The 16423-nt window shown below is 42.0% G+C and overlaps 1 protein-coding gene across 1 annotated transcript in view; it reads right to left on the reverse strand.

Moving 5' to 3' along the window:
- Positions 1-16423, reverse strand: part of LOC134087480 (NACHT, LRR and PYD domains-containing protein 12-like) — a 100038-nt gene that overhangs the window by 76825 nt on the left and 6790 nt on the right. Inside the window, exons 9-14 of the mRNA XM_062540997.1 lie at positions 14583-14711; positions 13228-13341; positions 12463-12591; positions 11177-11290; positions 7753-8546; positions 5720-7520 (exon numbers count right to left, since the gene is read on the reverse strand). Coding sequence (XP_062396981.1) covers positions 5720-7520; positions 7753-8546; positions 11177-11290; positions 12463-12591; positions 13228-13341; positions 14583-14711 — 3081 coding nt within the window. The remainder of the gene's footprint in view (positions 1-5719; positions 7521-7752; positions 8547-11176; positions 11291-12462; positions 12592-13227; positions 13342-14582; positions 14712-16423) is intronic.

Below are 16423 nucleotides of genomic sequence, written 5' to 3' on the forward strand. Positions count from 1 at the left end.
ACTGTTAACAGGGCTCTATATGTGTATGATGTTGTTAGTGTAGTTAATCCACTCTACAGTTAACAGGGCTCTATATGGGTATGATGTTGTTAGTGTAGTTAATCCACTCTACAGTTAACAGTGCTCTATATGGGACACATCAGCAGGGAGTATTATACTAATAGACAGGTCTGGGACCAGTTCTCTCACATCAACATTAAAAGCCCAGTGTTTCTCAAACTCATGTCTGTTTTTTTTACTTTATCTTTTAGCTGATGGACACTGGTCCTGAAAAACTTGTTTTACAAATATGGCTGGTATGGTATGACAAATAAACTTACACTTGATGCTTATACTTAAATTTGAACCTGAATGTGTAGATAAGATGTCTGTGAAATGTGTGTCTTTCAGAGTAGTGTTTCAGTCAACATTGGCACAACAATAAAAAAAACCCTAATGTTTCACAAATTCATATATTGATTCTAGTGCCCAAAAAGTAGCATTTGCATACAGTATGCCCAAAGTGTGACTGTGTAAATAAGACCTCTGTGAACTCTGTGTCTTTCAGAGTTTTACAGACCTCAGTTTCTCCAGTTGACAGTTTGGGTTTCTAAGACCAGATAGCTGATTTTCTTCTGATGTTTGCAGATCACAGCCACTCATGTCCAACTCACTCAGTTGAGAAATATATGACCCCAAAACAGACATCACAACCATAGAGGAGCTGTCTTTGAGTCTACAGCTGATGAGTCTATAGTGAGAGAGGAAAACACTGTAAGCAACAGGTCCTCTATATTCCAAACACAAAATGACAGAATATAGGATGCATACTGTTTATTAGATCAAACAAAAAGCACCAGTCTGTGTGAACTGTGCAAAATACAGACCTCACTTTACAGTCCTGATTCAGTGGTTGATGGAGCAGTTCTCCTCCACAGTCATGAAGCTCACTGTCACTGATGTCCAGCTCTCTTAGGTGGGAGTTTGCCCACTGAAGAGTCAAGGCCAGAAATCTTCTTCTCAGCTTACAGCCAACCAGTCTGTAAAAGAGACATAAAAGGAGCAGTACTGCATATGGGTCCCAACACCCTTACACAGCTAATATCTGCTAAAGTGTAACAACTTCGCACTTCTGATTGAGAGAAAAATCACGTTCATTGGTGACAGAGAGGTTATAACAGGGGTGGGCAAAATTTTCGGCTCAAGGGCCACATTGGGTTTTGAAAATTGGCGGAAGCCAAAGCTTCTTTTCCCACAGTTCATACGATTTTTAAACTCTTTGTAACTGGCACCCAAGTTGTATATCGCTATTAAGACCAGAAATATTCCGCTTAGTTTACAGCCCACAAGTCTGTAAAAGAATAAAGCATGTAACGAAAGATTACAAATAGTGAAATCAGAGATATCAATGCTAGAGTAAAACACTGATGTTGATATTGAATGGTTAACACAGTCTACAGTTGCAGTAATTTAAATGGGACACATCAGCAGGGAGTGTTATACCATCAACTGCGACCAAATCTCCCACATCAACATTAACACAACAATAAAAGATAATGTTTCACAAATTCATGTCTTGATTCACCCCATAACAGTGAGATTCACAATTTCTCTCCACTTTAGATATTTTACAGATAATACCTGTAATCCATATTATGGCTGGAATGACATATACGCAGACCTGTCAACCTTGAAAGAATTTTATGAGTACTAACACCCCCCCCCCCCCCCCCCCCCCGACGACGACAACGACGACGACGACAACCAAATTACGGACCCCCGGATCCTCCAACTTACATTCTGTATGTGTATACAATATGTATATGTGTACATGTGTGTGTGTGTGTGTGTCTCTGTGTGTGTGTGTCTGTGTCTGTGAGGGTGGGTGGGTGGAGGGGTGCATATTAATTAAAGAATATCATACAAATTACTAAAGGCTACTCTTCACATAAAATATAATTTGGGTGTGTGCAATCTACAAAAGTCTTTTTTTATTATCATTTGAACATGGTTCAGGCCTTAAAACAAAGACAATATCTGAGCCTGAATTATCAGGCTTTTGAAGAGGTCATAGGCCTTAGGCAGGGATCACACTAGCCAGCGGCAAGCGGCAGGTTTCCTATTGTTTTCTATGGTTCGGCAGCGGAACGGTGACAACGTTGGCGTAACGCTAGCGTTGAGCAAACTGGGAGTTGAACTTGGTTCAACTTTGAAGCGCAACGCTCGGCACATCACAATCAGTTTTAGAATGTTTAGGTATTTTGACCAATCAGATTCGTCTAACAACGTAGCAGCAAAGATTGAAGTTAGCAACGAGATAGAATGTTTTGGATGTATTATTATGGTCTGAGCATTGCGTTACGATTGCCGCTGCCGCTCTCCGCCGGCTAATGTGATCCCTGCCTTATGGAAACCTATTAGCATATCCTACTGAAGTAAGTATGACAAGATAGGCTATTGGAACAAATCAGAACCTATAAACTAGCCTACATTAAGCTTGCATTTGTAAAGTTGATCTGAAATGTTTAACCTGCAGCCTAAGCTACTTGAAGATTTTAATTTTTTTTGCTTAACTAACAATGTTGTGAAAACAGTATTCATTCACATTGCATGTTAAACTGTGCCCTGTAGGAAGGAATATTTCAGATGAATAGAACGTTTCTTTGAAAGATTTCAGCATGCCAATCATCATTGCTTTTGTAGAATGGCACATGCCAGTTAAGGAGCAATTCATCTTTTATTTACATAGCCTTTGATATACTGATGAAGTTCTCTGTTAAAGTTGTCTGAATTCGCTCAACAGTTTACACCATAAATTGTTCAAAATGAATGAATTCTTCATCACAGAATCTCGTTGTAGCCTATGCTACGTCTATTTTTACATAACTCAAGACGGCAACATAAGGTTAGCGGTCTTGTAGTGATAACGTTTGCAATATTAGAAGAAAACACGCTGCTACACTGCTGTACTAATTCACTCGTTTTGAATACAGTAATTGTCAAAGTTTAACTATACCAGCTGTGACACCCCTGTCCTCTGACGCACCTGCGCTTGCACACACTTTCACTTTAGAATGGCGTGACTGAGGGATGAGAACCGCGAACACAAGTGGCAAAATAAAAGCGTGTTTGTTTATTTTCGGAATAGACGCATATTTTCCCTTTGGGATCTGCAATAGCACGGTCTCTACCGAAATTAATTGACTACTTAGTTGTACTAAGACCTTGTGAATTATATCTATGGCTGTGGCTCTGTAGCGCAGAATCAACTTCACTGACAACTTCACTGACACTGACGAAATGCGAGATCAGACGAAATGCGTAGTTTAGAGCATGAAATCGTACCAGCGTACTAGGAGGTCAAAATGCGTGCCCGCTACGCAAAATGCGTACATGTTGGCAGGTCTGTATATGTAGCAGGGTTGGTTATGCTTCTCTGAATTTCCCCACTTTTCCCTGCATATTCTGCGCAGGTTTGTAGTTTTCTCACGCCTCTGGGGTACTGTAGGTAGTAGGGGTGTGTGTCTTGGGTGTGGCAGAAGTTGGTTCCCACGCTGGAGACCCCTTTAAGGTTCCATGTATTCCCCCCCTCTGCCTCTATTGCAACTGTCCTGAGGCAGAGGTATGTGTCTTATTGAAGTGTGCTTGTCTATTGTTTTATGATTTCTTTTGACATGCATTTATAGTGTGATAACTAGCATAATATATTGTGCACTATAGATGAGATATGAGGTGACATGCATTTTAATGTGTTCCGACCGTGCACACTTTATAAATATGACGTTTAAATGTTTCTTTCGCTGCTGCCGGTTAGCGGGCTGCAGGTGTGTTAGGCTGGTTAGCGTGCTGCTAGCTGAGACATGTGGGGTTTTTGACGAGTGGTTTACCTGATCTGTTTGGCAGGAGCTGTGATGCGCCTTGCTCGCTCCATGCCTGATCATTTCCTTTCTTTTCCGACATCTCAGGTATGCCATGTATTGTATAATTGTTGAAAACATTTTGTAATGAAAACTGCACACTGTAATCTGTGCGCCTGTAATTGTTTGTCGTGCGCTCTATTGCAACTGTCCTGAGGCAGAGGAGCTGTGATGCGCCTTGCTCGCTCCATGCCTGATCATTTGCTTTCTTTTCCAACATCTCAGCATCTCAGCAATAAAGCAACATAAATTGCAGTCGGTTGTGGCGTCCGTCATTCTTAAACACAACGCAGAGTGATCGAGGGAGAGGAGAGACGACCTCTGTTACATATACGTAAACTTCAACTTTAATGTGCAGATAAGACCTCTGTGAATTCTGTGCCTTTCAGTGTATTACTGACCTCAGTTTTTCAAGTTGGCAGTTTGGATCTCTAAGACCAGAGAGCAGCTTCTCTTCTGATATTTGCAGATCACAGCCACTCATGTCCAACTCAATCAGTTGAGAAATATATGACTGCAGAACTGAGACCACAACCACACAGGAGCTGTGTTTGAGTCTACAGTTGATGAGTCTACAGTGACAGAGGAAAACATTATAAGCAACATGTCCTTCATGCTCCCTATAATCCCAAATATAAAATGCCAACGAATAAAAGATGGACAGTTTTTAGATCCCATAGAGTGCACCAGTTTGTATGCACTGCGCAAAAATACAGACCTCAATTTACAGTCTTGATTCAGTGGTTGATGGAGCTGTTCTCCTCCACTGTCCTGAAGCTCAGTGTCACTCATGTCCAGCTCTCTTAGGTGGGGGTTTGCCCCTGTGTGAGCCAAGGCCAAAAATCCCCCTTTCAGTTTACAGCCAACAAGTCTGTGAACACATAAACCATGTCACAGAGAATTACAAATAGTAAAATCAAAGAGGGTATATCAATTCAAAAGTAAAACACAGATTCTGGTACTTTATACTTAACACAGTCTACGGTTAACAACAGTGTCTCTGTGAATAGTCTACAATACATTTCAATTCAGTCTTTATTTCAGACTCACCGCACAGTCCACACCAACAATTAAATAATAAATAGAGTAGAATACAGTAAAGAATAAAACAGAATAAAATATTCATCTTCTAGCACTAGTAAATGAAACATACCAGATCAATGTATCACAAACAACCAATAAATTAGTCAGTCTACAGTATACAGTAGGTTCTCTTGCTAGTGTTTTCTAAGCCTGGATGAGTAACTGCTCAGCTCACAGCTCTGCTGTAACAATATTACTGACCTCAGTATCTCCAGTCTGCAGTTTGGACTCAGAACAGCAGAGGCCAGTTTTTCTCCTGACTTCTGCAGGTCATTCTGACTCAGGTCCAGTTCTCTTAAGGGGGAGTTTGCAGACTGCAGAGCTGAGGCCACAATCTCACAGGACTTCTCTGTTAATTTACAGCCAGCAAGTCTACAATAGAAAGGCAATATGTCAAGTCCTAATACAGTTAAAACAACACTGTGTAGTGTTAGTCCATCTCTGGTGTCACGCATTTCTCTTGTCTTATGTAAATGTTGCAGCAAACAATGTGAATTGTGGAAGACTGTTCTCAAAGTTGTGAATGTAAACAAAGTTTCTTTAAACTCATCACACTGTGCACCTTTAAACTAACCTGACTACTTAGGGCTAACGTTTGGCTGCACCTAGGCTACCTTTAAACCATGCTATCTATAGCAACACCTCCTTATAAAAGTGTAATTTAAAACATAATCTATACTGACAACAGAACAAGACTTTCAAAAATGTAGCATAATTTGTTAATGTAGAAAATAACTCACAGAGCCTTTCTGCAGCATCTCACGGCTGGAACCAGTCTCCTGCGACCTTCTGGAGAGGTTTTGTATTTGCTCAGGTCAAACTCATCCAGCACCTCATCAGACATCAGAAGCACATGAGCCAAGGCTGAGCAGTGAGCCAGTGTGAGCTGTTTCACGGCACCTTTCTCTGCCTTCAGGAAAGCCTGGATTTCATCATGGACAGAAGAGTCGTGCATTTCCACCAGGCAGTGGAACAGATTGATGCACCTCTCGGGGGAGATATTTGGTCTCTGCATCACCTTCAGGTTCTTGATCGTTTTCTTCACACTCTCTGGGCTGCTGTGTGTGTGTGCCAGGAGGCCAAGCAAAAGTCTCTGATTTGACACAAGAGAAATGCCATGAAGAAAACGAACAAACAAATCAAGGTGTCCATTCTTGCTTTCCAAAGCTTTGTTCACGGCATTCTTCAGCAGCTCATCGAGAGGCCAATCTGGCAAAGACCTGGACTTTCTTCTAATAAATGGTTTCAGGACCTTCATGTTCTTACTCAAGAAGGACGCAAACAAATGAAGTGCAGCAAGAAACTCTTGGATGCTCAGATGGACAAAGCAGTAGACCTTCTTGTGGAAAAACACACATTCCTCCCTGAAGATCTCAGTGCACATGCCAGAGTACACTGAAGCTTCACTGACATCAATGCCACACTCTCTCAGGTCTTCCTCATAGAACATGAGATTGCCATTCTCCAGATGCTTGAAAGCCAGCTCTGCCAGTTTCAATATGACACCCTTGTGTGATTCCAGGAGCCTCTGTCTATTTGTCTCACTTTCCTCTTGATACTTCTGGTTCTTCCTGGTGGTCTGGATGAGCAGAAAGTGTATGAACATTTCAGTCAGTGTTTTGGGGGCTTCCTTCCCATCATCCTGTTCCAGCATCTGCTGAAGGACAGTGGCTGAGATCCAACAGAACACTGGCATATGGCACATGATGTGGAGACTCCTGGTTGCCGTAATATGTGAGATGATTCTGTTGGCTTGATTCTGGTCACTGATCCTCTTCCTGAAGTACTCTTCCTTCTGCGGGTCATTGAACCCTCGTACTTCCGTCACCTGACTGATGCACTGAGAAGGGATCTGACTGGTTGCTGCTGGTCGGGAAGTTATCCAGATGAGAGCAGAGGAGAGAAGAGTTCGCTGAATGAGGCTCGTCATCAGCACATCCACTGATGATGTTTGTGTCACATCAGACATCTTCTGATTCTTTTGGAAATTCAGTGGAAGTCGACTCTCATCCAGACCATCAAAGACAAACACAACGTGGCAGTCTTTGTATTCACCATCCTGTAGCTCTCTAAGCTCAGGGTGGAATTCAAGCAGGAGCCTGTGAAGACTGTACTGATCATGTTTGACCAAATTCAGCTCACGGAACGGAAGAACAAACATGAAATCTACATCCTGGTTAGCTCTCTCCTCTGCCCAGTCAAGGATGAACTTCTGCACTGAGACAGTTTTTCCAATGCCAGCAATCCCCTTGGTCATGACAGTTCTGATGTGTCTCTCCTGTCCAGGTAAGGGCTTGAAGATATCATTGCAGTTGATTGCTGTGTCCTCTGTAGTTTGTGACCTGGATGCTGACTCGACCTGCCAAACTTCATGCTCATTATTCACCCCTTCACTCTCTCCCTCTGTGATGTAGAGTTCTGTGTAGATCTTGTTCAGAAGTGTTTGAGTCCCTGACCTTATGATGCCTTCACATATGCTCTCAAACCTCCTCTTCATGCTGGCTTTATGGGTCATCAGTACTCTGGTCAGGACATCGTCATCTGTTTAACAATACACAGACAAACAAACAAACCAAGAGATAAGCATTATTCATAACTAACTGGTAAGTGTGTCTGGAATACATTGTTTTCAAACAGTGAGTACTTGTATCAGATACAATTTTGTCATCCTAAGAGATAACATTTACATTTTGTTTAAATTTGTTACATTTGTTTAAAAATGTTTTTATTCAAGCACAAGCCCTGCTCTTGGACACATATCTTCAAGCCTCACCTGTTAGTTTGGCCCTTTTGACTGGAGCATGCTCAGTTTGCAGTAGGGTGCTGCTGCCTGTCATGACTGTGTGCTCGTCTAAGGGAGGCTGTGGAGAGATCTGTGCCGTGTGGATGTGTGGATAAAGAGGGGGCTGGATGTCTGGATAATGATTATGCTGCCCCATGGCTGAGTTTGAGTACTGAGGACGCTGCTCCGTGTCTGTGTGTGGGTAAGGAGGAACTTGTGCCATGTCTGTATATGGGTTCAGATGAAGCGCCATTTCACTGTGTTGGTATGACGAAGGTTGTGCCATGGTTGTAGATGGGTATAGGTGAGGTTGTGCCATGGCTGCAGATGGGTATAGGTGAGGTTGTGCCATGGCTGTAGGTGGGTATAGGTGAGGTTGTGCCATGGCTGTAGGTGGGTATAGGTGAGGTTGTGCCATGGCTGTAGATGGGTACAGGTGAGGTTGTGCCATGGTTGTAGATGGGTATAGGTGAGGTTGTGCCATGGTTGAAGGTGGGTAGAGGTGAGGTTGTGCCATGGCTGTAGATGGGTGTAGGTGGGGCTGTGCCATGGCTGTAGATAGGTATAGGTAAGGTTGTCCCATGGCTGTGTCAGGGTTTATAATGGGTTGTGTTCTGGGTCTCTTTCTGCACTGTGGGCAGCTGTAGTCTCCTGATGGACCAGACTGGCTCCAGTAGGTGCTGATGCACTGCCTGCAGAAACTGTGTCCACAGCTGGTGATGACTGGGTCCCTCAGTAGCTGCTCACACACTCCACACTTGGACTGATCCTGGGTCAGGATGTTCCTAAATAGACAACAGGGACATAAATTGCATGGAGAAACACATCAGTCACAGCACTAATACTGGAGAAATAATATAAATAACCCATTCAAATGTTAATTCATCACTAGCTGCAGTGTGAATTAAACGATGCATGTCGTTGCCAGCTCTTGCACGGTGTTTCAAAAGATTTGAAACTTTTACCTCACCACACTTCTGACATGTTGTCATTCAGACAGTTTAACAGGCAGAGAGGCAGAGAAACACTGTGGGGGATATACTGTAAGTATTGAACAAGTCAAGATCCCTTTCAGGAAATAATATTTCCAATGATGCTATTCACATGAGATTTTCACCAGACATTGATTAAAAAATCCACATGTAGAAATAAATCCAAACAGTCCAATGAATAAAATTGTATGGAATGACACAGGAAAAAAGTATCGAATATAAAAGTATTTCTGAAAGTCAAGTTTTTCAGGTGGCACAGCATGGTGCAGCAGTAAATCAATGGAGGATTGGAAAGCTGAGAGTTGAATTCATGGAATATCTTAGACCCAAGACTTTTCCTGCACATTTGTAGCCTGTTACTTGCCGTAATGTAGCCTGTTATGTTGACACATTTAATGACTTACTGTAGGATAGCCATATAGACGATGTGGAGATAATTACTTTCTTTTTGGTAAATTAAATAGTCTTAAATTAATACAAATAATAATAATAATAATAATAATAATAATTAAATAAAAAAATCTTTTATAATTTTAAGGGCAAATGGCATTGTTGTATGGTGCTGAAATGAATGTATTTGTAGTATGATGTGTTCTCTCTGCAAATATGAAGTCTGCTGCACAATTTTCTAGCTATCAAAATTAACAAGGCTCAGCTGGACTTGCAACATCACTGTGGTTATCTCAAGGTCACAAATGTTTCTCTTTTGGAAATACTGTATAATGCACCTTCATGTCGTAAATTCTACAGGCGAGGCCTTTAAAACCCGCATATAGGGGTATGATATTTAAATTACACTTGTTTCCAGCCGTCACATTTATCGACACGTTTATTCTTACTAGGGCTTTGACTCCGAACTTCATTATTCGAATATAATTCGAATTTTTTAAAAATATATGATATTCGAACGAATTTTAGGCAGCTCTTAATATTCGAATCTGTTATGAACATTATTTTTTTGTACATGTGTTTGCATGCAAACGTTGTTTTCAGATTCAGCGGCTTTCTCACATCGTGAATCATGAGCTCATTAGCAAGGCTATTAGGCTTAGCCTACTCATCTGGGCTCCTGTAGGTGATGTTAGCGAGTGGTTTGACTAGCCTATTCAGTTTCCCCACGTGTGTGTAAGTTTCAAGGTAAGCTAATAGTAACTTCCTCATTGGGACAGGCCCTTTTAAGTCTTGGAGTTGGAAGACATTGGTATTGAGATTGAACTTGAATGCAAGAGTTTTAATCTGTGCAGCATGCTAATCATGCTAACCGGATAATTTAGCTTGTTGTCTTCTATGCGTCATTGCTTCCACGATTGTGAATGTTTAGGATGCATGTCGAGGGACGGGTGTCCATTGAGCGCACGAGGGAGGACGAGAGAAAGCGGGCCATGGAGAATGAGTTTAGGCTACTTAGGCTATACTGTTTGGTAAAGTTGTAGGCTATGCATAGTGCCTCCACCTGAACAGCGTAATGTCGGTGCAATCAAGCTTCCAGGGATCTTGTTTTCATGGAGACAGACGCGGTCTGCACGGAGTGGAGGGGCTGTGTACGTGTGTGTGTGTGTGTGTGTGTGTATGTTTGTGAGAGAGAGAGAGAGAGAGACACAGACGCATGCGTGACAGAGAGACGGAGGGAGAGCAGGAAAAGGAAATTCAGCTTAATGAATGCTGCGTGTTTTTCCAATAGCATAAAAATAATGGTCAAAATATTATTAACAAATATTCGAATACATTCGAAGTTTGATATTAATAACCAAACGAACTTCGAATATGATTTTTGGCCAAAAGTCAAAGCCCTAATTCTTACATTGGAATGGAGTGATATGAAAGTTTCATGAATCAAACGTGATCCCCGTTGTAAGCGGATTTCTGCACTCAGAACACTGGTTTATGCGTTGGTTTTATTAAATGAGGGCCAATGTCTTTATATTTTGTAGATTCCATGGGCCCTCTTGTGAATCCTAATCTTTAGTTCCTTCCACAAATGTTCAATTGGATTCAAGTCAGGGCCTTGATTTTCTTCCTCTGAAACCATTTGAAAGTTTCCTTTGCTTTGGATCGTTGCCCTGCTGGCTGCTGGAAAGTCCACGTAGGGTTCTCATGGGAATTTCTGGAATATCACAGATTTTTTCAAATCTATTCCAGACATGGAAATATGGAAATTGGTGTCCTTAAAGGTTGGATTTGTACTATTTTTGTTTTAATTAAGGCATTAAGATCAATTGTCAAAAGATGATTTTATATTCCTATTTTAGTCAACTTTAGCATGGGGACAAATACTTAGTCCCCCCCACTGTATATGCGCATGTGAAGCATGCATTTAAGGCCTAAACAGCCCCCCATAGTGTAGAGAGTGCAGACGTATCACAGCCTTCAGCTGTTGATGTCTTGGAAGTCAGTATCTCCTAGTAACAGATCTAACAACTCACTTAGGATGAGGTCGTGTTTGTCCATTACTGAACTCGGGAGGATGTCCCATGGACCAGTCACTCTTCATGGACACACCGCTGGGCACTGGAGACACTGATCTGTGTGTCTGTGGTCTGGTAACACAAGGAGGCAAAAAACATGGCATGTTCAATACTAATTTCCCGTTGTATTTTGTAACTCAGCTTTGATCAGTGTCTGCCCAACATCATCTAATAACATTTTACATTTTACGGACTGCTGGCTTTACAGCCAGTTGGCCTGCTACCTAGTTCATGTCTGGCTACAACAAGTGGTACAAAAATGTGCTGTTGTAAGGAGTCCTGATACTCCCGGGCTGAGCAATTACTTTACCTCATGACTGTATAACCCCCACTGTGGGCTCACTGTCCAATGCCACAGCACTTTTGCACAGCAACACAACAACTACAGCAACTTTAGTTTTGACTATGTCTCTAACCTTTTACCTTTTCATTGGAGAAACTAACTGGGAAGCAGGAAATGTAATTAATATATGTATTGTCATGTCTTGATTGATTTACTCAGAGTCTCATGGAAACAGTGGTCTCAGTTTCATCAACAGTACTCATAATGTGATCCCCAATCATGTGACCCCTATCAATGTCCTGATCAATCACAAACTAGGTAGCTTACTGTATTTAAGGGAAGTCAACCCATTCATCTGGGAGTTACACTGTAGCCAGATTCTCCCGCACCACTTTGGTGTGTAGCCATCTTCTTCTGAGCTGGGTATGTTCATTCTCTGATTGTTGTTGTAGGAGTTCTCAAAGTATTCCCTTAGCCTATTTTGTAACTTTCATATCCATTTTTAAATGGATCCTATTATGTTTGGACAAGTACTTGTACCGGACAAGTAAATTGTTAGCTCTGACCCGCATGGCTTTCTTGCATTTTTTTTTAGATATCCTCTGGGTTAAGGTGTGCCACAAGGAACAACTAGGATTAGTCCTCGCCGCCATAGAGGCTAATCAATTGGAGGTGGCATGCTATTTGAAGAACTCACCATTGTATTATACTGTGATTGGATCGCTGATTTTACTAGTAGTCTGGAATTAGACATCTAGAACCTTAGCTCACCCTGAATCCTCTGTAGCTTTGGTAAGGTGTTTATTTCCAGGTGAGTATAGTGACCCAGGTCAGCACTGTAGCCTGTGACTGACTTTCAGACTAGGATCAATGATTGTGTGTTGGTACCGCCCATATTAATTGGCAGGGCGGGAGGGTATCATGTGCCTCCCAACAATTGACCACACACACACACACACACCTGTCTACTCTTGTATATGGATGAGGCTGCGGTGGTCCATTGCTGAACTCGGGAGGGTGTCCCATGGACCAGTCACTCTTCATGGACACATAGCTGGGCACTGGAGACACTGATCTGTGTGTCTGTGGTCTGGTAACACAAGAAGACAAAATACCAAAAGATTGATCCAACACATTTTGACAATAATTATTAGGTTAATAAAACATTTTCAAAAGTTAGCATATCTAACTTTCTCTCTTTCTCTATCTCTCTCTCTCCCTCCCTCTCCCTCTCTCTATCTCGCACACACACAACTAGTCTGTTATGCTTGACAAAGACCAGACACAAACATAGTTAATATCACTTAATCCCACCAACAGAATAAGGCAATAAAATCCTCATCACTGAGGTATAAGGCAATGCTTCGCTGAACGGTAACTAAATCCACCGTTGAAAACTCTTTGTGCAGAGTGTAGACATATCACAGCCTTCAGCTGTAGATGTCTTGGAGTTCAGCATCTCCTGGTAACAGATCTAACAACTCACTTAGGATGAGGTCGTGTTTGTCAATTGATCAATTGTCAAAAGATGATTTTATATTCCTATTTTTAGTCAACTTTATCATGGGGACAAATACTTAGTCCCCCCCACTGTATATGCGCATGTGAAGCATGCATTTAAGGCCTAAACGGCCCCCCATAGTGTAGAGAGTGCAGACGTATCACAGCCTTCAGCTGTTGATGTCTTGGAAGTCAGTATCTCCTAGTAACAGATCTAACAACTCACTTAGGATGAGGTCGTGTTTGTCCAATACTGAACTCGGGAGGATGTCCCATGGACCAGTCACTCTTCATGGACACACCGCTGGGCACTGGAGACACTGGTCTGTGTGTCTGTGGTCTGGTAACACAGGGAGGCAAAAAACATGGCGTGTTCAATACTAATTTCCCCCGTTGTATTTTGTTACTCAGCTTTGATCAGTGTCTGCCCAACATCATGGATATGCTACATACATTTACGGACTGCTGGCTTTACAGCCAGTTGGCCTGCTACCTAGTAGTTCATATCTGGCTGGTACAAGTGGTACAAAAATGTGCTGTTCTGGTGCTTGTTCATCCCAGGGCTACTGTGTTCTTGTAAATATGCTTGCATGTTGACACCATTATTATGAATCAAAAAAATGCAGCGTAATTAAAAAAAAACACAGCGTTTTACAGTTGTTAAAGGAATACGCCACCCAAAAATGAAATTAAGCCAGTCTCGGTCACCCCCAGAGTGAGAACAGTGAAAAAAACCCGGTTAAAATCCGTCCGGGCATTGTGCTGCTTTGGGAGCAGCGTTTTTAGCTTTAGCTTAGCACAGTTGCTGTAAATGAAGGGTGTCAGTTAGCACGTCCTTCAAAACAAGTGACCGAGACATCTACATTTTTTACTAAATATATCTTGGGAGCCATGTGTTAAAAACGAGTACACATCATAATGCAAAATCAAACGAGGCTATTATCTAGGCAGATATTTACTTGGAACTATATTCGGCCTCATCACAGGCGAAGCACTGCTAGATAGGCACAAGGTTCTCATGCAGCAGCACTTGAATCCCATTCCGTGAAGTTCCAGTCGAAGTTAGGAGTTTTCAAGTGCTACGTGAGACTAGTGGTGCTTCACCTGTGATGAGGCTGAATATAGTTCCAAGTAAATATCTGCTCAGGTAATAGCCTCGTTCGATTTTGCATTATGATATGTACTTGTTCTGAACACACGTCTCCCAAGATATATTTAGAAAAAAAATTAGATGTCTTGGTCACTTTTTTGGAGGACGTGCTAACTGACACTCTTCATTTACAGCAACTGTGCTAAGCTATAGCTAAAAACGCTGCTCCCAAAGCAGGACAATGCCCGGACGGATTTTAACCGTTTTTTTTCCCACTGTTCTAAGTCTGGGGGTGACCGCGACTGGCTTAATTTCATTTTTGGGTGGCGTATTCCTTTAAAAATAACATTGATGCAGTCACATGAACCCATGAACACATTAAAAAGTACCACAGTGGAAGTGCAGAGTGTGTGTGTGTGTGTGTGTGTGTGTGTGAACAAAAATATTGTGTGCTGTTAGGAGTGCACAAGTGCACACACACACTCACACACCTGTCTCCTCTTGTATATGGATGAGACAGCGGTGGTCCATTACTGAACTCGGGAGGGTGTCCCATGGACCAGTCACTCTTCATGGACACACAGCTGGGCACTGGAGACACTGATCTGTGTGTCTGTGGTCTGGATACACAAGGAGACAAAATACTAAAAGATGATCCCACACATTTTGACAATAATTATAAAGTTAATAATAACTTTTCCAAAGATAGCATATTTAACAACTCTCACTCTCACACTCACTCAGGCAGGGGCGTCATGCCCATTGAAATTAAGATGGCATGTGCTTTAATAATCTGAACTTTCCGATTATGCTCCATGATAATCCAGAGCCTATAATGACTCAAATGTATTCTTCTGGGTGTGTAACCTACTAAAATAGCTAAAGACCGGTCATCAGCCCTTTTCCTAAAATTGGTGTATGTAGCAGCTATGTTCCCGTAGAAACTCACACGCACCTTGAGCGTGCAATGTTTTGCTTGTGTTGAACTGTACAGTTAACGTTAGGCATTTTGAACAGTTGGACTGCGCAGTTAGCCTACAGTTTGGACAGCTACAGTCAATGGTGTTGAAGTGGTAAGTAGGCTATGCAATAAATCAACATATAATGTACAGTACATTCAGATGATATCAAAAAGTAGCAGAATTATTTGTGGACCTGGAAATTTTAAACGTTCCAAAACCGCATTTCCAGGGAAGCTGGGCTTCTCAGGGAGTGAATGGGCAGTGGGATGTACCAGGACAAACTGTTTTATACCGCTCTGAACGTGGCTAGAACTTGTTGTGATTGACAGCATATGTCATGATTGGAGAGGAAGAGTTTCAAGTTCAGGGATGCGTAGAAGTTAATATTGGCAGGTGAAGTCAAGAGCCAAGGCAAGTTGCAGCTCAAATTCTCGTATATTTGTGAGCAATACAGTCAGTTACTATCCTACTGTAAATAAAACCGTAATGTGGAGTTCTACAGAGTTTGCGACTTGCTTTTGTTTCAGTTTTGTATTTAGGCTACGTTGTAAACTGATGGCTCACTGTATAATGCTTGGCTATGCTAATGTTTACTTGAATTTTATAAGCCATTTGATAGTCTTCCCCACTGGGGGAGATTCAAAATAAAACATCAAGGCAGATGAACGTACGGAATAGCCACAGAGAAATAACTAGTACCAAATAGCCTATGTAAACTTCCTCCAAAGTGAACTGGTATAATGTAGCCAAGCCAGGTGCCATGTCTCAGAACAATATAGCACCCTATAATAATTATGACCGCCGCTAGCGTAGCTAGCAAAGCGGTCATATAGTTGTTGTCAAAGTTTTTTTTTCCCGTCATCAATCCTGAATTTTCCGTCAACGATTCCCGGGACACCGTAACACCGGGGCACATGAAACTTGGTGGGCATGTAGCCCCAGTAGACTTCTATGAAAAATTTTCGTTTCGTCCCCGGGGGTCATTCCCCCCCTGCGCTGCCCCCGCCCGAAGCCCAAAAATTGCAGTTTTTCCTACATAACTACCTGAACCGTGGCACCGAGGATGACAAAATGTTTATGGTATGTTGGTCTCAAGAGCTCGCATCAACTTAGCTTATAACCAGTCATTTGTGATTTGCACCCCCACGGTAAAAATTGAAAATGCAATGTAATATTGCTTTAATTGCCCCTATCTTCAGATGAGATGTTATGAACTGCACCAAATGTCATGTGTATGATCAACCTGACACCCTCTGGGAGTATGCCAAGTTTTGTGGAATTTCATCCATGGGGGGCTATAAAATAAATGGATTTATGTGTACATTCAGGACTGTATACCCATTGGCCTGTAGATGGTGGTATTAACCCTC

The sequence above is a fragment of the Sardina pilchardus genome, chromosome 1 (assembly GCF_963854185.1).
Source record: "Sardina pilchardus chromosome 1, fSarPil1.1, whole genome shotgun sequence".
Taxonomy (NCBI): Eukaryota; Metazoa; Chordata; class Actinopteri; order Clupeiformes; family Clupeidae; genus Sardina; species Sardina pilchardus.